We start from the raw sequence: 23,825 nt of genomic DNA, 5'->3' as shown, positions 1-23,825 counted from the left end.
TCAGTGACACTTAAAATGTCTATAGTAAGCCTGCACGTTAATGCATTTAAAAAAATAATTGCAACCCAGTTATAGCCTATGACGTCAGAGGGTATTCTACCATATGCTTAAAAATTTGAGCGAAGTTTTGCTGAGTTTTGCTCCATACACCGCCTCAGTGGGGTGAAGGGGAGGTAAGGAAATCCTGCCACACAGATACTGAACAATGCTGTCACTGACTTTGTGTTAATAACGGTTAAACTCGTGTCTCTTAGTCATAGATTCATTAATGTTGTTTACTGACTTGGAGGTGTGGTGTGTTTGTTCTGATGAAACGAAAACGAAAATGACACAGAGCTTTTAAATAGCAGCTTCCTGAAGTGAGCAGAGAGAGCAGCAGCTCCGGAGGACAGGGAGGCTGCTCACTGAGGAGAGCTGCTGTAATGATTGCAGGCCTGCCTCCTTTCAAAGCTTCGTGTTGGTGGACATATTGATGTGAGGTGGATTTCAGTCTTGGTAAGTTTTATCTTTTTCTTATTCTTGATGTTGCGTTTGGGGAGAGGGTGGGGAAGTAGAAAGACAGGTGGTTAATATATTAGGAGATAACGATAAAATACAGCTCAGAATACATAAAGATCCGGGTTGATGATTTAAAAGTGGTGAAAAAAATGTGGGGAAATATTGTGGATTAACCTGTAGAAATTGAGAATATGAAACAAAACAAGGAGAAGGCGTCACACATTTATTACCTTGTTGGGTACATGTATAGCCTTGGGGGATTTCAGCAGAACCGTGACAAGACTGTTTGTGGTTTACAGCTCTCATCCGATTTCTGGGGAAAAGAAACCTACACTTCCATGCAAATCATGCTCTGCATCCGGTAGATGGCGCCCTCTTACTTTAGGTTAAGCCACTGCAATTACACGCAAAGTCCACTTTCAAAAAGCAGTGGGATGAAAGATAGGTCTACATTTAAGTTAAAATGTTAGATGTGTAACAGTTGAAATCGATATTACACAAAAAAATGAAAAATTCCCCGAGAATGAGTACACAGCCAAGCAAACAGGAACTGATGAACTCTATGAAGTTATTTGGAATCTCCCCTTTCTTATCTGACTCCAACACTCTGGTGGCCCTGCAAATCATCCTGATAATGGTGGAAACATAAATAACGCATTATATATAATAGTGGAAGCTTAACCGCAGGAGTGAATCATTCAGTATTATTCAGTGGTGGAAGGAGTATTCAGATCCTTTACTGAAGTAAAAGTTCTAATACCACCCTGTGACAATACTCTGTTACAAGTAAAAGTCCTGCATTGAAAATGGTATTTAAGTTAGTGTAATCAGAAAAATGTATGGAAAGTATCCAAAGTAAAAGTTTAGAATTTGTAAAGTAACACAAGCTGTCAGATAAATGTAGTGAAGTAAAAGGTACAGTATTTACTTCTGAAATATAGGCTAATGGATTAAAGTATGAAGTAACTGAAAATAATTGACTCAAGTAAAGTACAGGTACCTCAAAATCATACTTACGCTAACTTCAGCATAGCGGGGATAAGTGGGTGCCTGTCATCCATCTGTTTATATAGTCGATGAGCAAGGTATGGTTTTGCTTCTGTTTGTTTGTTTTGCGTCTTTTTGTAGTCCTTGTGAATCTTTTTGTGGTTTTGTATGTCTTTGCAGTTCCTTTGCATCTCTTTTTGTCTCTTTATGGTCATTTTGACTTTCCTCCTGGTTGATACATGTCAGTTTGAGTGACTTTTTAAAATTGAAGGCCAGTATTTTTTGTACTAAAAGTATATATATATATATATATTTTAAAAGTAGGCAACATTTTGATGCATTTAACTCAAGAATGATTTAAATGCAGGACTTCTACTTGTAAAAGTATTTTTAAATATGTTTACAGTGGTATGAATAGGCCTTCCTAAACATTTTTGGTGATCATGCTGAAATGTGTTTCACTTTCACTTTCACTTTCACCATTTCTTGCCACTCAGAAAGTGAAACTCATCGGTGTTACCAACCAACAAGTTTCAGCGACTACCACATGCAAGACCATGGAAAGACTGACTTTAAGAACAGGGAGAAGAGGACCTAACAATGGTAAATGAACAGTATTAGAGGCAAACAAGTTACACCATAGACTGTCTATAAAGATATTTAAATCTTTACATACAGTCTATGAATTAAACCCTGAGTACAAATCCAGCAAATTTCAAGGTCTCACAATATGAATACATTTTTTTCTCCATAGGTGCTGATACTGGTCAGAATGAAAATGCTGGTGGAGGCAGAGGGAGAGGAAGAAGAAACCAAAGTCGTGGGAGAAATCAAGATGAAAGGGAGGAGACAGATGGAGGAGGAGGTGGTGTAGGGATGCGTGGGAGAGGCAGAGGAGGAGGGGCAGCCCCAGGAAGAGGGGGCAGAAGAGGTGCAGGAAGAGAGGAGACAGATGGGGGAGGAGGAGGAGGAGGTGAAGAAGTGCGTGGAAGAGGAAGAGGAGGAGCAGCAGGTGCTGGGAGAGGGGGTGCAAGAGATGCAAGAGGACAGGGAGGAGGAGCCAGACAGAGAGGAGGAGGGAGGGGAAGAGGTGGAAATGTAGGAGAGTGGGGAGAAATTGGTGGGGTAAGAAGAAATGGAGAGCAAGGTGCGGCTGAAAGAGAAGGAGCGAGAGGGGGGGTGGCAGGGATGGGTGCAAGGAGAGGAGGACATAGTGTGGATAGAAGAGGAGGTAGAGGAGGTGAGAGAAGAAATGGCGTGGAAGGAGAGGGATCAAATTCTGCTGGCAGATTTGGGGCACCAAAGGGTAACGGACTGGGCTATAAGACACTGGAGGAACTCTCTGGAAAAGATCCATCTACAGTCGCCATCACCCTGTCCTCCAAACCGGCCCTCAAAGAGGTCCTGAGTGAGACAAAAATGAGGCAGGACCTTGTCGAACTTTTCTGCCTAGTGCTTAGTAAAGCCTTCAAATCACGCACAGACCGAGGCACCTTGCAGCACCTGGCCAGCATCATCAAAGACTCAGGGTTCTTCCGCACAGTCTTGCCCCACTATCTAGTGGGCATGGGGACAGAGTTCAACCCCGTCCGCAGGGCACAATACCCACAACACCTGTTAAACATCCTGGCTATTCTGTCAGAGGTAAATAGAGAAAGGAATAAATGGAAGTATCTGTCAGTTGAAGTAATACATGAAAGATACACAGTGAGTGTGTGTTTGCATGTGAGTTCATCAAAGACGCAAACAGAAGTCCGGCCAACAATGTTAAAACTTTATAGAAAAAGTTTTCTGTAGAGTTTCATTGCATCTTATAGCAAGAAGCTTATTAAGAAAAATCGTTTTTAAACCCTCATCCTACCAACGTATTTCACATAACGGCTGGGGTTACAAAGATGGGTGACGTGATGGCTCCCAAAAAATGAAGTCAAAACATCTTAATGGCTTGCTGCAGAAAAGGTCACAAAACCTGCTCCCTTCATGTTATCGGCCAAACTAAAAAACTAAAAAAAAACTGTACATCTTTTCTTCCATTTAGTGTAGTTCTTAACATGCCAGTGTTTGTTCAAGTGTTTGATTCCGCTGATACATTAGGTTTAAATTAGTTATTTGATGCTATAAAAAGGGGGTTTGATGTCATGATTGAGTGCTGTGTGTGCCAATTTGCGTGATGAAATCAATGCCACAGCTCGTGATTGGTCAATACGGTGTATAGACAGGAACTAGATACTGTGAAGACAGCTACTGTGCAGACTTTGGCTTATAATGATGTCACCAGTGCAAGTTAGTCGCTGTCGTATCTTTGATATTTTGACCTCAGTTTTGTGTGTGTGAGGGAGTGGAGACATGTCGTCAATCTTTATATGTAGTCATTGAGAATGATCATCACAGCAAAAATTTACCTTATTTTATCTCAAATCATTATTAGTTGTATTCTTAATGTCTTCTGACAAAACATTCGTTATTATTTTTTTTAGGATAGTTACAGTCAGTTGACTTTGAATATTATATTAGGAGCAGGATTAAGGGTCTTTGACAGTCAAGCATATGGTGTCATGTCCCCCAGGACTCCAATACATTGGTATTTTTAACGCCAATAAAAAATAAACAAAATAATGATATTTAGTCATTAAGAATAAACTGACATACAAAGTCATGAAAAAATGGAATAATGGAGTAAAGCACCTGTGAGATATGGGGTAAAAAGCATCTATGAGTGCATCGGTAGAAGGAAGAGTTTATCAAACCTTGTTTCTGTGTTTCTACAACAAACAGAACAATTATTTGGAGTGTCTATTTGCACCCGAGCGAGAATAATTACACTGCAGCTACTCAGCCACTCACAGCCATCACCACAATGCTTTTTCATTGATCCCAATGCTTGCTGTGATTGGCTCGTACTCTTCACATTAGGGCAAAGAGGTCAAGGTGAGGGCTAGTAGTAGCGAATGTCACTTATTGTCTGAGATTAAAGTAGTAAATCTATGAGAAAAAACTCACAAATATACTGCCAGAAAGTCAGGTGATGTGAGATAAAGAAGCTGCTGAATGCACACTGTATGCATAAATTTAAACAGAATATCACAATATTATTCAGAATATGTAGCTATTTTCATATTTTATTTGCTGTGTATTTTGACATACCACAATGTCCAAGAATAAGCACCTGGGTGTAGATAAGCACATTCCTATTTTACCCCCATGTGTAAATAGCATTGTTGGCTACGGACACCTGGGTGCTAATAGCATTGCACATAATTCTTTCTGTTAACAACTCATCAATTATTAGCTGTACTCTTTGTAACTTAATGCATCCTTAACCACTTTTCTTGCGCTACTTTCAGACGCCTTTTACAAATTTTTAATCCTTTGAAAATGAAGCACATTGTTGTGATTTGTTTAAAAAACATGAAAAAAAGGCAATGAGCAACTTTGTGAGAAATGCTCAAAACACTGTGAGAAACTGGCAGGTTTGGAAGATAAGATGCAAGGGGGAAAAAAAGAAGAAATAAAAGCCAGGGAAAAATGGTCATAATTACGAAATAATAATATTTTTTTAAAGCATTTCCCTGTTTTTTTATTTTTATTTTAAATTTTTGTTCTATATTTTATATTTTTCCTTTAAAAAATAATATTCAGGGTTTTTTTTGTGCTTTATAATAATGTCTTACTGATTTTGGGGTAATTTCTTCTTTGCTCATTGCCTTCTTGTCATGTTTTGAAAGAAATCAAGTCAGTTTGCTCAGGTTTCAAAGGGTTAAGTATCCAGCTAACTATTCTCCGTATGCTTATTAGGTCCTCAGCATTTTCCCTGCCAGCTCGGTCCAGGCCGTGAGTTTGCTACTGACGCTGCTCCAGGCCTCCATCAACAGCCTGAGGGCATCAGGAGTGGACATCTCCCCTCAAATGGAGGAGAGCGTGGAGAGTGTTCAGGGCCTGATTCAACACCTCCAGGAGAGATCCAGGGAGGGTACTCTGCGCTCAGACAAGGACACCTATGCCCTCTTAACTAATGGAGGTGAAAATCCAGGTAATGTCGTCTTATGGATATTTTTACTGAAATGCCTTTAGTAAAATTGCCACATCATTTTATAGACGCATGACTAACTGAAACTCACACTATTTCTATCCCCAGATGAAGAGCAGCAAGATTTCAGGACCATCCCCATCTACCCGACTCCCAAGGAGTTCCAGGAGGAAGTCAGGCCCTTCCTGCGACCCAACCTCACCTCTCAGCGTTACACAAACACCCACCTCTACCTTGATACGCACTTCCGGCTGCTGAGAGAGGACTTTGTGCGACCACTTCGTGAGGGGATCCAGCAATTGCTTTGGAACCGAATGGACAAGGGACGGCGCGACAGTCCACTAAAGACAAAGCGTTTTGATGACATCAGAGTATATTTTGATACCAAATTGATGGTGCCCAAGTGCACGCCAACTGGCCTCGCTTACATCATCCAGTTTGACATTCAGCCACTTAAGGTTAGTCTGTGGATGGATTTTGATATTTAGTGTGTGACATATTTTGCTAATTGAATGGCAAATGGGAAGACATACACTAAGATCCTTCCTCTATCTATCCTCCAGTTTGTGCGCTGGCAGAACTCCAAGAGGCTGATCTATGGTTCCCTTGTCTGCCTGTCGTGTGATAATTTTGAGAGCTTCTTGTTCGCCACAGTGTCAGATCGGGATCCCAAAGACCTGGCAAAGGGACAGGTCCAGATTGCTTTTACTGAAGAAAGCCGATTCAAGCTGGCCAGAATTGAGGTGGGCTGTAAATTGTGTTGATAAGGGCAGAATGCATGCAGTTGCAGATATGGATGTTATGGTCTGATTTCAGCCACTTAATCTATAAATGAAAATGTACAATGAGCTGCCGCTTAATTTGGTACATTTAGCTGAAATACAGAGTAGTAGCAATGTTTTTTTTTCTCACAGAATGAGTGTTTTGTTTTTTTGTTTTAAATGTGTGTGTCCCTTTGTATCATTCCATATCCCCTCTCTAAATTCAGAGGTTTTGCAGGTCCATGAACGCAGCGCAGGTGGAGCTCCAATGAGTCCTTTTCTACTCAGCAGCAGTAGTTTGTTGGGTGGATAATTGACCTGTTGATCAGTTCAGAGCTGATCAGATCAACAGATGCGAATAGGAGCTGCTGCAAGTGAATGCAAACCTTTAGACCCAGAAAACTTGAATTTTATTTCAAATGCGCCTGGTGCTCTTTATCTCCATCTGTGCCCAGGGTGGTGCAATGAAAAATCAAACAGTGCTCCTAATAAACGGTCCAGCTCCAAAAATAGAAAATTTGTGGCAGCAGATGTTTAAATTGTTACGGGTCCACCACAAATACATTAAAGTGTTGGAAACACTGAAACATGGTGGATGAAATATTAAAACAGCCTCTCAGTATAACCTCATAACACCACAAACTGCAGCCTCCAGAATGAACATAAAAGTAAATCAACGTGTTGACATGACTGTTCAGTTCCTAACATGCAGGGTAACTGTGGGGTGGGGGACTTACTGGGTTTTATATCAAACAGATAAAGAACTTTTTTTTTCTTTTCTCCGTAGAAAGATCAATCGTTTCTGATGGTTGAGACCACTGCATACTTTGAGGCCTATCGATATGTTCTGGAGGGCCTAAAGGAACAGGAGGAGGACAACCTGCCCTTTCAGAGGTGGGAGTGTGCGTCTGTGCATCTGTGTGTCTGTGTGATGTGGAGGAGTTTCACATTTCATCGTCAAGGTCATAGTTTTTGTATAATCCCATAGCACTTTCAAAATGAGTTCACATGTAGATTTTTCAAAGGGCAGCGGAGAGAGAAATGGTACAAAGCAAGTTCAGCAATCACACTTTTAATTGGCATGAGTTAATTATATCGCTGTGGTATTCCCAAAAAGCTATCACGCATGGATGAGTTCAAAAGTTCGGTTATTGTCTGCACTCCCGGTGCCCTTCATAGATACCACAAAGTAATGTCTTATATGAGACACTTTGTTGGCCATCTGTCTCCCAGACCTTTCTCTTGTGACTACCTGAAACAACTTTAAACTGTTTGATTTCAGAAGTGCACCATGGGAGTCATCAGTAACATATTTATTTATTTTTTTTCCTATTTATTGAACAAAGTTCTCCTTTCTATCTATCATTTCTTGATGTTTTGCCATGTTAGAAACTGATTGGGGTCAGTGTTGAGGTGCAAAAAGTGCAGCACAGTGGGCTTTTCCCCTGACAACCATCTCCGGCTTTATCTGATAAATCCTAAAACACCTCTTAGTTCAGCTGGGGATTCAGAATCAGACAACTTTATCAATCCTGCCAAGGGCAATTTGAACAGCTTGTGCACACACACTATAACATACAGTAAGAAGTAGACACATATATAGTTTGGTAATGAATAAAAATGAAAATATGCAAATGAGTTCAGTGGAACAAAGGAAACTATTAATAAAGGATATTCTAATGATCAATAAAAGACATAAAAACACCATACCATCAATAATAGTCTTACAAGCAGGTAAAATGTTTCATTGCAGTGACGGCAGCAGACAAAATTCACATGTTAGCATACTTCTCTTCCGGAGGACTTGTTGACTGCAAAAAGTGATCAAGTCCCTCTTTGTCACTCATTCAATAATAAAAAGCAAATTTATCTTTAACATGTTTATTGAAGTGGATTTTACTGTAAGATTTTAATTGTAATAATTTTTCAATTGGAAGAGAAACTTTCTTTGAGGCAAGAACCTAACAATAATTGATTAATGAGAAGTATCTACATCTTTTAGTGTCTGCTATTTGTGTAAAAGAAAGTTATAATCCTGTCCTTAATGCATCTAGGTACATCGTGGAGTGCAGCAAGGATGTGCAACCCCCAGCTTATCTGCAAGGACGAGATGTTTATGACCTGTCATCCATTGCTGTGCCCGACCATAAGGACAGTGTGCAGCCCTTCCACTGCCTGGACACAGAGGCCTGGCCGAGAATGGAGGAGCTGGGGCTGGATGACTCTCAGATGAGAGCCTTCCAGCTGGCCCTCACAAAGGAGCTGACCATCATACAGGGACCTCCTGGCACAGGTGAGATATAGAAAAACCCATTGTCGGAAGGATGACTTCATTGATTTGTGAATGGAAAAAAGGTGTAAAATGTATTTCACACATTTGTGAAATGACTTATTCAACAAAATCCTCCTCTTTCATAGGAAAAACCTATGTTGGCCTTAAGATTGCTGAGGCTCTGCTGACCAATCAGAATCTTTGGACAGAAAGATTTGGCAATGCTCCGATGCTGGTGGTGTGTTACACTAACCATGCCCTGGATCAGTTCCTTGAGGGTAAGGAGTGATGTCAATAATTTGAGATTAATTTGTTACTTGAGTGATTTGGGATTTAAAAAACATAGCCTCCTATCAACAAAGAGAAGAACATCTGTTTCTAATTCAAACAGTAATTCTTGGGAGTGTTGGTATATATGCTATATTTACAAACTGTGACCTTGAGAGATAAATAAGCTTTCTGTTTTGTTTCTGCATGTAAGGTATTCATAAATTCCTGAAAAGGGGAATAGTGAGAGTAGGAGGCCGCAGCAACAGTGAGATCCTGAAGCGTTTCAATCTAAGGGAGCTGACCCGCTTACATGACTTCAGGCGTTCACTGCCGTCTCACCTGGGTCCTGCGTATAATGAGGTGAGTCTCTCAAGCTGCCTGACCTATTGTGTGTCTCTGAGCTTGCTCCATACTTGATGTTTCTTATGCATAACGTGTTGAGAATATATAAAATGATAAAATAGGTTTAAATGATTTCTAATAATGTAGGCTGTTTTATTCTAAAGAAAATCGTGTGGTATTTTGTGTCTTTTTGTGTTGCATTCATATGCTTATCACTCTTTTAGTTGTAGTACATCATATAAATTGTGTGATTTCGCCACCAGATCAGTGTACTATGACTTATTTACAGGGCTCCAACGGCTTAAGGCTAGTCAGATTTAAGAATTTAAAAGACCTTTTTAATGCCACTTGGAATTAAGTGAAAGACCAATTTTACAAAAAAAAAAAAAACAAACAATTGTAGGAAAAAACTGGGTTGTTGGCAAACTTATCATTTGGTGTCTTCTCTCTAAAAGACTTTTTTGCGGGTCTGTGATTGCAAAGCAGATGAAACTTGCTATAGTTCTTTTTCCCTCAGCAGCAGTTCGAGTTGCTGGGTGGATGAGTGATCTGCCAGTCTGGTCAGGACTGATGATATCAGTGGATGAAAGGAGCAGCTGCTGTTTGCTGCTGTAGAAAAGAATGAATGAAAAAATTAAGACCCAGCAGAATGAACAATTAAGTTTGTGTTTCACTGCAACTGTTCTGCTGCTCCGTCTGTGCCCAGAGTAGCTCTGCGTGTGTTGTAGAGTGTGTTTTAGTGAATAACTGAACGTTATATACGTATAGACCAATAGCGCTTCTGTTGAATGCACAATTCCAAATACATAAAATCAATACGTGGCAGCAGATGTTTTGATCATGACGTGCTGCCGCATATAAATGAATGTGCAGGAAACTTCAGCATTTTAAGACTTCTGAAAGATTGAAGACATTTAATACCAATTAAGGTCTTTTTTAAATTCATGAATTTAATGCTTTAAGAGTTTTTAAGGATGTGCGGGAACCTTGTGTTAAACAGATTTACAAGCAGCTGCGTCGGGAGGAGGATGGGATCCAGAGTCAGAGCATGAAGCTAGAGTGTTCCCTGAAAGGCGTCCTGCGTGAAATCTTCTTACAGAAGTTCATTTCACACAAACACTGGGACAGTATGCACCAACCTCCTGTGAGTAAATACAACAGACATTTCATGTTCATGTTCATTCAGGTGTAAGACAGAATAGAAGACAGCAAACTCATCAGTTCCTGTTTATGAAATGATTTTTAGTCCCAGGATGGTTTTGAGATCTGTGGGGAGAAGAAGCACAGTCTGATGATGGATTGGCTGGGTTTGGGTTCCACCGTCTTCCTGAAGAGGGAGACAGAGAATGCAAATACAAATGAAGGTAAGGCTTTCCATGTAGGTGGTAATCTACAGCAGTGGTTCCCAAACTTTTTTCCATGAGGGACCCCTTTTCTGTCATTGAGTAAAATCACACCCTCTGACTAAGGGACATTTTTATGGATGTTTCATATTATATTCAGTATTTCACAACAACAGTCCAGAACAGAGTGAATGTAATAATTGCAGGAAGTCAGGGTAAAATTAGCAATTTTGATGTCAATTATTCGACTTCGATTTCGAGTCAATTATTCCTCTTGATTTTTGCATTAGAGATGAGCTCTGGAATTTTTAGGAACTGTAAAAATTGTATTATAAATATTTATATTTTTATTGTGTTCTTTCCTAATGCAAGATGAGGCTTGAGCAGAGAGTAAAAGCTCTGTATTAATATTGCTTGTGTTCAAGATTTCACCGTGTGGGGGTCGGGTCCCACAGGTTGGGAAACAGTGCTCTACAGCATAAGTAGAGTGAGTTTCTGAATTGGCTTTTTTTCCCACTGTGTGTAAACAGCTCCTCAGTACTAAAAACTGTGTTCCTGTGAATGGATAATTTTTAGTTTTCCTATTGGCGACATAGCAAGCAGCTTTTAACACACAAACAAACAAACATTTTTTCATATTTATTGAGATATTTCCACAGTGGACAGATCTGACATCAGAGAAGACCTTGTATGCATGTATGCATGGACACAGCCATACTAAAAATATAAAGTTACAGAATAATGATTCAGCCTTGTGTCCTTTCTATGTCACTAGAGTCATACTGATAAGCACTGGAGTCTGAACATTTAAACGCTTTTCATATTACAGTATCTCAAATACCAAACCACTGCAATTACTTTTATGATACGTAATGCCATTCACAAGTAATCATGATTTTCAATAAATATTAAAAAATAAAATATATATATTTTATTTTTTAATATTTATTGAAAAACATGATGTTGTTTGTCAGGGTAGTCTGTAATTTTTCATTGTGCAGTGTTTTTTCTAACAGAGATCTTTATCAGACATTTCAAATCACTTGAATTTGATTTTGAAAATGCCTGACAAAGATCTCTGTTAGATGTTGCAAAATTAAAAATTAGCTGGAGCTGTTAATACAGTGTGCCGATCTTCAGAGTGATTCTTGCATTATAAGTTACTTATTTAAAAGTCTAAATGGAAGGTAAAATTCTGCACATTTGTTGTACTGATGAATGGAATCATTCTCATAATGATGTGTTGGATATAGCAGCAGAGGAAGTGATGGAGCTGGAGGACGAGGAGGACCTCATTGAAATCGCAGAGGAAGCAGATCTGATCCAGGCAGAGCGGATCATTGAAGACAACATTGGTCCCAGAGGTGACAGACATGGCAGAAGGCATGCAGACATGGAGGAGGCTGTCAGAGAAGTGGAGGAGCTGATGCTGGCTATGAACCTGGATAAAGTTGAGATTGAGGCTGAACAGAGCGAGGAAGGATGGCAGGTAAAATTAAGAGGGGATTTTCTACATGTGGAGATTGTAATGACTTTAACATTTCGCGAGTTTCACATTTTCGCAATCTCTGGTTAATCAGACAAATTGATTGAGAACGCTATTATTGAGAGCAGACTGGTTTGAGAGAAGTAGATATATGCATATGCTTGCAGTAAATCTAAGAGCTCCTCAGTAGAATCATATCTTCACAGGCACTGCACTGTTCTTTGAAAAGTACTCTGTGCTTTTACATTCACTCTTTCTTAGTTAGTCAAGTTACCTACATAAAGTTCATCCACGCTGATTTCTACTGTTTAAAAACTTGTTGTGCGTTTGGTATGTGATATTAAATGTGACACACAAGAAAGGCATAGGCTACTGTCTATGTCTACCAGAGCTGTGTTCACAGCTTTGGTCTACTGGCAATGGTACAGGAGTTTATTGCCTATTTTTAGCAAGTTTTTCTGTGTTTAAAAAAACCTGTGCACATGTACTCATTTTTGTGGGAAAAGTGCATAAGTTACAGGCATCAGCACACGTCCTTAATCTTGGCTTGTCGAAAGAGCGATTCAAAAAACGTTCACTGGTAAAAAATGCAATGCTGATGTCAGTTATCAAGCTCTCAACTCTTTTACCCTGACATACTGTTCATATTTCATACCTTCACAGTAGGGTCTGGTTCAGTTTCGACCCGCCCCAACAATCCCCTCATAAGTATTGAATGCCACATTATGAACCACAGATCTATTTAGAACGTATATATAGGCTATCTGACATTAATAAATGGGTATTAATTCTTTGATATTTCATAGAGTAGGGAAAGTGTATTCTTTAGGTTTTACATTACTTGTCACCCTGTGGCCTTTTGTTCCTTATATGCACCTGTTTTATTCTCTCACTGTTTCAAGATTCCCCCCAGGACGCCTCCGTGACCAGGAGGCGTCTCAGTGGGAAACTCAGCAAATGTGCGAATGCAGGCAGTTCTTGTGACAGTGTCGAGGTCCACCTTCAAGTCTGTCTCATAAAAAAAAAAAAAAAACACAGACATGACACGTTCAGTTGTCAAGCACCATTTTAGTTGATTTGATTCACGCTGGTGGATTTAAAATTTACTGATCAAATTTAGTCATGAAAAACCTCAATGTACAAAAATTCATAACACATGCACAAAAGTAGAAAGATTTTCAAAATTTTGCATTGTTGTTCTTTTGGGGTCATTTTTAGTAAAAGTCTTCAAATTTCTGGCTGAAATAATGGCATTTAGGGTGTTCTTTTACTGCTGTCAAAAGTCAGGAGAGGCCAAATCTGATCTGAACACTTAGGGTTAATACACTGTCCAATGTAAGTTTTAGGAAAGTTTTTCACTGTTTTTCTTCTTCCATGTTACCTGTGGAGCTCCACCTGCCAGCTGCTGTCAATCAAACATAGATACACCTCTCCTGTACAGCTCTATTTATCTTTGTGTCTCCATGTCTGCCCATGAAATTTATTTTTCTTTTTCGCATATCCTCCATTATAACATTGCTGCATATGATTATCACATATAAGGACGAAAGCAGGATAATGTCAACACTGCAAACTGGTGCTGTTAGGCTACAGCTAGAGTAGCTGGGATTTTAACATGAAGACACATTGCTAAGCCCTGCATAGTTAAGACAAGGCTTGAGTTTGGTTGGTGCAACTGCCGTTAAATCCAGATTAGCTAGGATTTAAAACAGTTAATGATGTGAGCGGCCAGGAGTTCAAAGTTGACCCTGTTCTCTTTGTACAGATGCAGCGGGCTCAGAAGAAAAAGATGAAGAACAAAATCAGGAATGAGCTGGGAAAGAGCTCGGCCATGACTGAAGAAGAGGAAGATGCAGTCTTGGATATTTGGACCCTTAGCCTGCCAGAAAGATGGAGACTCTATCGGTAGGTCTGCATCTGTGTTTCTCTCTCCGTGTCCACTAACAATATGCCTCTCATTCAAGTATTGCTTTCTGCCACTTCTCCTAGTACCTTCCTTACATATCTGTCCTCCTTCCCCACCTTCTTCATTTGTCTCTCTCTCCCTCACTTTCTCTCATCCCCCAAGCAACCTCAGTCTGGTAGAAGTAGTCTATTCCCAGTGTGTATAATTAAGTCAACTAATCACCAGAAAAATGTCTCCCAGAGGATCTTCTCACCTCGGAGAGCTGAGACGTAACTTCTATTGCTGTGAAAACAGGACTGTAAGGACCCATGTTTACATAGTTGTAATTATCATTTAAACTAACAAACAGGGCAATATCCTTCCAAGACAGATATAATACATCTTGCAGTAATTGTTAAACTACACTTACAGTAATATCACAGCTCAGTAATTACCACAGCATCATTTTTTGTTGACCAGCTCTGAATATACTTCTAGATGCAGAGCAGGTAATTAGAGTCTTCAAGCTTCCAGATAATTGAGTCAGTTGTCACAGTGTTTTACTATTATTAACTTCCTTTGTGTCTGCAGGTTGTGGGTGGCTCGCTACAGGGCAGAACTTTGCACCAAAGTCCTGGAGTATGAACAGGCCTATCAGAACACTGTGGACAGACTGGCTGATGTCAAACGTCATGAGGACCTCTGTCTGCTCAAGAAAGCCACGGTACTGTATTATTGCCGTAATGAATCATCTTTAATGATCCAAAAGTGAATTATTGTTTAGTCAAAATCAACAGAAGCATATTACTTTCACGCCAGAAACAATCATACATACAGATCATTATCAGGCAAAAACAAGATGTTTTTCCCGTTTTAAGACTATAAGACTATTATAAGACTATTTCTCGTTACCTTTTTCCATATTATTATATAACGCAAACTTATGTTATAACAAGAAACTTTTCTTGTTGTAACAATAAACTATTTAACTTGTCACAGCATTGAAGATTTTGTTTTAAAACATGATAACTTATTGTTGTAACGTAAAACCTTTCACGTTGGAATGTGATAGCTTATAATATTACAATTAACTTTTCCTGATATTACCAGATACTGGCGTGACACACTTGCTGCATTTCTTGTATAAAAGGTGCTATATAAAAAAAAAAATTATGATTATCATTATTATTATTATTATAAAAAAGCAGAGATGTGGAGATTAACACATAAAATCTTTATTAGGTTATTGGCATGACAACAACAGGGGCGGCCAAGTTCCGTAAAGTTCTGCAGGAGGTGCGTCCACCCCTGGTGATTGTCGAGGAAGCTGCAGAGGTGCTTGAGGCCCACACCATCACCACACTGAGCGAAGACTGCCAACACCTTATCCTCATTGGAGACCACCAGCAGGTAAGAACCTGTAAAGACAAATAGGGCGATGATTCCTGAACTCTCTGTGTCTTCTCATTAAACTGTGCGTGACAATTGTGCACTGGTGTATTTTAATAAGCCCTCATCCTCGGACTGAAATTACCTCATTTACATGCCTAGGTGAAAATGTAAAGGACAAGCTGTCATGAGGGATTTTGTGTATTTGTGTAGCTGTCAGTATGTTTGTGCGTGCTGCCTTGAGGGAAATGGCAAAAAAAACATCCCATGCCTGCCATTACAAGAGATAGAGAGGAGAGTGAGCAGTGATATGCTGGACATCAGTAGACTATTACGGCAACTTGTCAGGGCCTGCCAAGGACATATGGCCAGGCAGCCTGTCTAGCAATCTGCAGAATGTGATCGCAACTACACACAATTCTATCACACATCTCAATATTCTGTCCTGGTCTCTTCTTGCTGTGGAACTTCTGTCTGTTCTTTTCCTAATATTTGCTCGTTGTACTGTATTTATGCATGAGTTTAAGCACGCATTTGAATATACAAACAAACCTGACTGCTGTATAGTTGCACTGAAAGTTTAGCAAGTATAAGAATGGAATTCAAAATGGAGTTTGACTTGAAAATTGCATTTATTGTAACCCGAGGTTGGAAATCAATGGTCATTTTTATACATCAGGTGCCTCAGATTAATATAAAAGTAATTTACCGCTGTGCCTGAGGCTCCCTCCACTGTTCTGTACAAGTGGGTGCAATTCAATGTGCAAAATGAATAAATCAATATCAGAATATCTCTTATTTATCAATTTAAACTATGGTGCAATTAAATTCGTACAGGTGTGGCATGAAAAACGTGTACAAAAAGCAAACAAGATAAGGTATTCTGAAGGTACAGCTATGGCTTAGTCTGTTTCTTTCATGGGTTTAAAGCCATTAGATGGTACTTTATTTTGTTTCTATGAACAAGTGTTCAGAGCTTTGTTTTCATGGAACCCAAACTTGAATCTGTGCATGAAATGGAGGTGGATGGATCACACTTTCCGAGTAAAATAAGCTTTGGCGTTGTTGTGCTGTTCATTAATCACAGGTTTGGTGTTGAATCGAGCAGAACACAATGCTTCACATTTATACTAGAATTTGTCTTGCCTCCCCCACACCCCTCCCACATACATGCACAATCACACTCCGTCCTCTAGCTAAATTAGGTTTGCACACACACACAAACACTTGCACAGACAAAACAGTGAGAAACTTAACAGTATAGGAAAAGAAAGTTGGAATGCATTTGCATATATTCTATATTCCTATCCAGTCACCCTAAAACAGAAACCCATAGAAGAATATAGTTTATCCCTTCTAGGCTTACTACTGTACGGCTGCTTCTTACTGTGTCTAGGAACTGTGTAATAAGTATTCACAAGCATTTACATAACTGCAAATGGTCTGATCACCTCAGGAATGTTCCCATGAAAGTCATCCCTCCATTCTTCACTTGCATGGTGATGATCTAGGACTGTTTAAATATGCTAATAAACCTGCCAAATGAACTTAATCACCAGTGAATGGAAAAAGCCAAAAGCTGGAAAAAGTTTAGAGAGATGACAAAACTTTAATTAAAATGTTATATTAATCATAAAACCACATTTCTGGCCCTAAATTTCTTTTTTCTTAAGGCCACAAGAAAACCACAAGTTCTCAGTTGTACAAAACATAAAAACCAAGCCATTAATTCAAATGCTCTTTAACAGTAATTCATGAAAACTGACATATGTAAAGCATAAGATGAACATGTAATTTCTCCTTTAGCTTCGCCCCAGTGCAACTGTATATGAACTTGCCAAAAACTTCAACCTTGAGATGTCCATGTTTGAAAGGCTGGTGAAGATGGGACTGCCTTTTGTCAGACTCGACTACCAGGTTTGTGTTTCTGCAACTATATGTTTTTTCCATTGTATTGCAAGATCTATCAATTAGTAAAATGTAGACATGTTTGGATGATGCAGTTAATGGAGCTCTATATGACATTCAGAGCGTATCTGTGATTGGATTGTGGCCATGTTTGCGCAAGAGTCTGCCACCCCTATGACCCTGAGCATAAGGAGGACCAGTGTCTTTAGAAGTGCCAGAAGATTTTATGTGATCTGGGACACAGGTGCACACTTGCCAGAACAGCTCTCAAGTGCTAAAAGGGCTAACGTTGGCACAGTGCTGACAGAACAAAGGGTGTTAACCTGGGGCTTTACACATCTATGACCTTATCAGAAGTAGCCGCCGTAGTAGCCAAATGCAGAGTGGTGCGATTAGCTAGCCAGTGGGATGCAGACACAGGGACTCGTGCACGTGTAGCTGGACCATCTACCACCACAAAAAATAGAGTAACTGGATTACAAAAATTATAGAGAGAATATGGCTTTATTCTCTGCTCAGGACACCATTACTCCATTTTATCTTTACATAGAAAATAGATTTTTTGCTGCTGTATTAATGTTTTGAATGTATTACAGAGCTCCTTTCAAGATAAAGCATCATCCTTGAATTGGTATGTGTGTGTGTATGTTTGCCTTTGTATCTTAAGTGATTGGCTGCATGTCTGTGTTTGTGTTTTGGTTTGTTCTTCAGCATCGTATGAGACCAGAAATTGCCCGTCTCCTGACCCCACACATCTACACAGAGCTGGAAAACCATCCCTCAGTGTTGGACTACGACAGCATCAAGGTGTGTATTTTCTTTGCTCTCCTGCTGCGTCTCTGTTCTGTTTGCTGTGAATATCTGTTTACTTGCCTGCATAGATAAAAAGTGTCCGCATAGTCTCTTAGACTTTTAAATATGTTTCGAGTCAAAGTCAGGCAATGTATACAAGATTCAAAAGAATATGATAAATAGCAAAGAATAACAGGATTTTTTTTTGTTATCAAATTCTGTCTCACAGGGCCTTAATACCAATTTATTCTTTGTGGAGCACAACCACCCAGAAGAAGAGATCAAAGATGGGAGAAGCCATCTGAACCGACATGAGGCGATGTTTATAGTCTCTCTTTGCCGATATCTGCTCCATCAAGACTACAAACCAGAGCAAATTACCATCCTCACGACTTATACTGGCCAACTCCACTGCCTGCGCAAACTTATGCCTGCCAGCGAGTTCACAGGGGTCAAAGTGCACGTAGTGGACAAGTATCAGGGTGAAGAGAATGACATTGTCTTGTTGTCTCTGGTCCGCAGCAACCTGCAGGGTAAAGTTGGCTTTTTGAACATTCCCAATCGTGTCTGTGTAGCCTTGTCTCGTGCCAAGAAAGGTCTCTACTGCATTGGCAACAGTACAATGCTGGGCCAAGTCAAGCTGTGGAGCAACATCTTCCACACCTTGAGGGAAAAGGACCAGGTTGGAAAGGCTCTCACTCTGTGCTGTCAGAATCATCCAGATCGACAGGTAAAGGCATCTTGTGCTGATGATTTCAAACAAGCTCCTGAGGGGGGCTGCACGAAACCTTGCGAGTTCCGTTTGGATTGTGGCCATGTTTGTGCAAGAGTCTGCCACCCCTATGACCCTGAGCATAAGGAGTACCAGTGTCTTAAGAAGTGCCAAAAGATTTTATGTGATCTGGGACACAGGTGCACACTTGTGTGCCATAAAGCATGTCCAAAGAAATGTACAGTGAAGGTTGAGAAGATCATACCGCAGTGTCAGCACACACAGATGGTTCCTTGCCACAGGGACCCGAAGACATTTGAATGCCAGGAGCCTTGCCCAAAGGAACTTCACTGTGGACATCCATGTGATTCATTGTGTGGGCAGCCATGTACCCGTTGGTGCAAGGTGAAGGTCACCTTACAACTAGAGTGTGGCCACAGCCAGCAAGATGCGTGCTTTTACAAAACTGCCAAAGAGAAGCCTACTTGTAAGACCCCTTGTAAGGAAAGGCTCAAATGTGGCCATGCCTGTCAAGGTACCTGTGGCCAGTGTAGCCAGGGACGGTTCCATTACCCATGTTATCACAAATGTGAGCGTCTCCTGATTTGCTCTCACAAGTGCAAGGAGCCTTGTACTCGTAATTGCCCCCCCTGTCAGAGGCCATGTGAGAATTGCTGTGTACACAGCAAGTGTATGAAGCCATGTGGGCAGCCTTGTGCTCCGTGCATTGAGCCCTGCGCCTGGCAGTGCCCTCACCAAAGCTGTAGTAAGCTTTGCCATGAGCCATGCGATCGTCCGCCATGCACCCAACCCTGTGCCAAAACCCTGGATTGCGGCCACCCATGCATAGGTCTGTGTGGAGACAAATGTCCAAGCAAATGTCGCATCTGTCATCACAATGAGGTCACCCAGATTTTCTTTGGCACTGAGGATGAGCCTGACGCTAACTTCATTCAGCTAGAGGACTGTGGACACATTGTCGAATGCAGATCCATGGACCGATACATGGCGATGGATGACAACCAGCAGGCAAATAACGGAGAGGTGGCCATTAAACTGAAGGAATGTCCAAAATGCCGAACTCCAATCCGCAAGAATCTACGCTACGGATCTCACGTCAACCGCTGTCTGACTGAGATAGAGATGGTGAAGGTGAAGATAAATGGATGTCAGGCAGATATTGAAAAGCACAGGAAGGCCCTTCAAAATCAGTGGTTGGACAACTATGTCCTCTATGACCTGCATCGCCAAGAGGAATTTATTATAATAAATGACAAACTGGCGAAGTCTCATCTCACAGCAAAGGATCTGTGGATCCTGGAAAATAATATGGACTTCCTAGTCAGAGTTGCAAAGCTGAGAAAGGCCCAAAGTAAAAATATGTCATCCCTGCAAAGCCTCAAATTAACAAAGGATGTTGATGTGTTTGTGAGATCTCTCAACCACTGGCGCCAAAGATTCACAGACCAGCAGGCCTTTGATTTGGAGAGAGAGCTACAGAGGCTAACCCTCCTGACTGAACTCAACGCCCGTTGCCACATGGCAGACAAGAAAGGACAAAGTGACAAGATTAAATCTGAAGTACAAACAATAAGAGAGGTTTTGGAAAAGTCTGGCCAATTCTCTGAGCAAGATCAACACAGAGTGAAAGAAGCCATGAAGGAACTAGACAAGAAGTTTCCACCCACAGGCTTGGGGATCACTGACAAAGAGAGAAAGATGATTGTCTCGGCTATGAACATGCAGCCTGGACACTGGCACAAATGTCCTAATGGCCATGTCTATGTGATCGCGGACTGTGGAGGAGCTACGGTGAGTCGACGCTGCCCTGATTGTGAGGCGACTATCGGCGGAGCAAATCACACATTGGCAAGTGGCAACCAAGTTGCCACAGAGATGGATGGGGCACTGCATCCTGCTTGGTCTGAAGCCAACAACCTTCTAAACTTTGGTCGAATTGACATCTGAAAGCATTCTTTGAGAAGTCGGTCATTGCTAACTTTTGGATTGTAAAAGCTAATGGCAACAGATCATGATTTTACTTCTCCGACTGCTTTGATTGATAATGGACTTGGAGGAATCTTTACAAAAATTACTGAACTGCTTGGGAATTGTAATTGTTTTGCATGACATTTACTTTTGAAACCCTTTATTAAAAAACACAGACTTTTGTAAATGTATAAATGCTCTTAGTTTGTGGCACTTTAATTTCAACAACTATCAATTTTGTTACTTTCTCTCCTGTCACTCTATTGAGTTTCTGTTCATGAACATTTCAACATTTGTTAGACATAGTTGTTGAGAAAGGATGTACCAAGGATCTGAATTTTAATGCCGCCTAAATAATTTGTCAAATACTAACTGTAATCCTTTGATTTTTTCCCCCCAAGACATCTTATGTAAGTAACAGTTGTCTTGTACTTTAACAAAAGGTGGCAGTAAAACACTGTAAAACAACATGACTTGATAGTCCTTGTGCTTGCAACTTTTTCAAATGGAATAAAATATGTTTGAAGTCAAAAACCCATTCTTGTCTTGATTTTACACACGTGCTGTGATGTAAGAAATACCAACAGAGAGAGCCAAGTCTTCAAATCTCAGGTTTCTGAAAATACAACTGGGCTTAAACAGCATGTTGTTAGTTTTTTTTTTTTTTTAATACAAGCCTTCATAAGCTGAGAGCTTGGGCCCAGTAAAAAATGATTAACATGTAAACTCGTAATGCTGCTACAAGACGGACACATGTAGAAAAATTAATGTAGACGTGCATATACACAGCGCAAAGAAATAATCAACATATGTAAATCATTTTTAAAGTTGCTCTGCAATAAGAATAGTACGAATAAAAAAACTCATCCTTAGCAATACAACAAATAGAGATGGGAAGAGAGAGAATATGTCTCTCCCTCTCTCTCTCTCTCTCTTGCACACACACACACACGCAGTTGCACCAGCAGGAGTTAATCATTTGATTCTCTAACAGGACATCATTGGCATTGAAGCCAAAGGAACAACCCTGAAGTAGCTCCGATTTCTCTTCACTACTGTACAGGACTCACAGTCGCTGAGTTTCACTTTAGAATTTTGTAACAGCTTGCATCACTTTATTACATGATGAATGTGTCCCTGTCACAAAGCTAGCCCCAGCGCAAACAGTGCTGTTGGCAGGGATGGTGGGGTTGTAGGGGGGAGGGGGCAACAAAAATGTGCTGTCAAGACAAGTGTTAAGACTGAGCAAACTTTAAAAGGGTGTCAGTCTTTCAGTATTTATAGGATTCAAGCACCAGGCCGGGAGAGAGAGAGAGAGAGAGAGCTGGGCAGAGGAGGCACTGCAGAAAAATGGTAATATCCTACAGAGTGGACTGTCTCATCTATCATGTCAGGTGGCCTTAAAATGTGTTATTGTCAGAGTTTCAGCTAGTCTGGCCATGCAATAAAAACTACCAAGTTGCTCACCCCCCAACACACACACATACACACACCACACACACAGACATACACACTCACTCTCTCTCTCTCTCTCTCTATGAGTTTTGATTACTGTCTCTAGCAGAACTGATAAGACTGTGTGGGTGGAAAAAGCACCATTGAAACAAGGAGGATCTGACACACCAAGCAGTGATCTGTGAAGACAAATAACTGCAGTGAATATGAAAAGGTAAAACAATTGCCTTTAAGTGCCATCTATAACTTTGAAAACTAAAACAAAGATGACAGATCAACAAGTTTTGGGTGATTTTTTTTACACATTGTTCAAATGTCATGCAGACAGTGATCAAATCTGATACTGTCAAGCGGCCAGGTACAGCAAGATAACCAATCGACCAACATTTTTTGACAGCCAAGTATAAACAGTATCCCAATAATGGATAGCAACCACAGCCCAGGCACAACCTTGATCTGTTGGTTCCTGCAAAATGAAGCACAAAAGCTCTGGTGAAGAAGCCGAGTTAGTAACATGCATTCATGGAACATAAATGTGTGTAGATGGAAAGAGAGAGGAGAGTGGAGCTCGGTGTATCACAGGAAGTCCCCCAGCAGATTAAGTCTATGTCAGCCTTACTAGGGGCTGGTTCAAAGCAAGCCTGAGCCAGCCCTAAAGCTTTAACAAACAGGAAATCTTAATGTTATCATGTTAGCATTGTATATTTTGTTTTTGCCATGAAACCATTGTCTTGAAACAATGAAATTATAATTATCAGTGTTTTTATTTATTTGATTTTTTTTTATCATTTCCAACTCTCTCCCCTAAAATGCAGCCAGAGGAAAAAAAGGTCAGCATCACTCTACCCCTGAGAAAATGCACAGGATCTATATTCACAGTCAGAATGGTTGGTATCATGTTGGTTGTAAGGGTAATGAGTTTGCATTATCAGGAAATTGCTTATTAATGCTCCCTTGGGGCTTTTCATCATAAACAGTGGTTGAGGTCCAAGGTTTCAACAACACAAGACAGTGACAGACAGAAACTGTGAGCTGCAGTGCAAAAGATGGAATACATAACAACCTTTTAGCAAAAGATATAAAGCAAAGTAACTCGAAGATTAGCTTTTACTGTCATGTGTTATCTCAAAGCCTCTTCATGCGTGATGAACCATGTTTTTAAGCTAAATAACAAATGAGATGTTGTTTACAGAGAAGTTTTTCTTTTTTTTTTTTAACTTTACTGTGGTGCAAAATTGCAGCGGCTTCTTTTGCAAATGTGCTAATTAATTTCCTTTGATTCCAGTATGTGCTAGTGTACACTGAAATAGCACACTCGGTCCCATCATTTGAATTCTTTATGATGTCTCTTATAACTATTAGAAAGTCTGCTTGTTGAATATCTGCTTGTTGATGAACTTGGATCTGAATGAACAACTGCTCTCAATGGCCACTTCATTCCATGGTAATTCTGTCAAGGCTGCAATCATTTCTCTGTTGTACACTGATTAACCGTAACAGATTCTTTTTCCCACCTCAAGTGTAAACCCTGGAAAAATAAATCAAGAATTAATTCCAAATTCATTGATTAAATTCCTTAAAATGTATAGATCTGAATTGAAGTGTAGTGGTAACGTTTGTCTCTATTACTTGTGAATTGAGACTTTGATTTTTTCTTTTGGATAGATGTGAACTCTTCAATGGGATCTGAAAGTATATGTTTGTATTGC

At 40.2% G+C, this 23,825-nt stretch overlaps 1 protein-coding gene across 2 annotated transcripts; it reads left to right on the top strand.

Moving 5' to 3' along the window:
- Positions 1-239: 239 nt before the first annotated feature.
- On the top strand, positions 240-21,195 carry znfx1 (zinc finger, NFX1-type containing 1). Of its 2 annotated transcripts, none has more exons than XM_042505334.2 (19): positions 240-495; positions 1,983-2,088; positions 2,240-3,129; positions 5,281-5,515; positions 5,621-5,970; positions 6,076-6,255; positions 7,061-7,167; positions 8,328-8,566; positions 8,692-8,823; positions 9,027-9,175; positions 10,158-10,301; positions 10,404-10,521; positions 11,754-11,989; positions 13,752-13,891; positions 14,463-14,595; positions 15,114-15,281; positions 17,067-17,177; positions 17,880-17,975; positions 18,190-21,195. In XM_042505334.2, exons 2-19 carry the CDS (start codon positions 2,043-2,045, stop codon positions 20,638-20,640), a joined length of 5,925 nt encoding a protein of 1,974 aa, XP_042361268.2. In that variant the 5' UTR covers positions 240-495; positions 1,983-2,042; the 3' UTR covers positions 20,641-21,195. The 2 variants fall into 2 exon arrangements, with proteins under 2 accessions (XP_042361268.2, XP_042361275.2); XM_042505341.2 differs by having other exon boundaries at positions 241-495; positions 11,757-11,989.
- Positions 21,196-23,825: the final 2,630 nt, after the last annotated feature.

The sequence above is a fragment of the Plectropomus leopardus genome, chromosome 2 (genome assembly GCF_026936395.1).
Source record: "Plectropomus leopardus strain MGB_pleo_1.0 chromosome 2, ASM2693639v1, whole genome shotgun sequence".
Classification (NCBI taxonomy): Eukaryota; Metazoa; Chordata; class Actinopteri; order Perciformes; family Serranidae; genus Plectropomus; species Plectropomus leopardus.
This window is presented reverse-complemented; position numbering and strand designations above follow the sequence as displayed.

Coding starts and splice junctions, on each gene's coding strand:
- znfx1 (XM_042505334.2), top strand. CDS start 2,043: ATGGAAAGACTGACTTTAAGAACAGGGAGAAGAGGACCTAACAATG. Junction 5,971..6,075: donor TTGACATTCAGCCACTTAAG/GTTAGTCTGTGG, acceptor TCTATCCTCCAG/TTTGTGCGCTGGCAGAACTC. Junction 10,522..11,753: donor GAATGCAAATACAAATGAAG/GTAAGGCTTTCC, acceptor TGTTGGATATAG/CAGCAGAGGAAGTGATGGAG.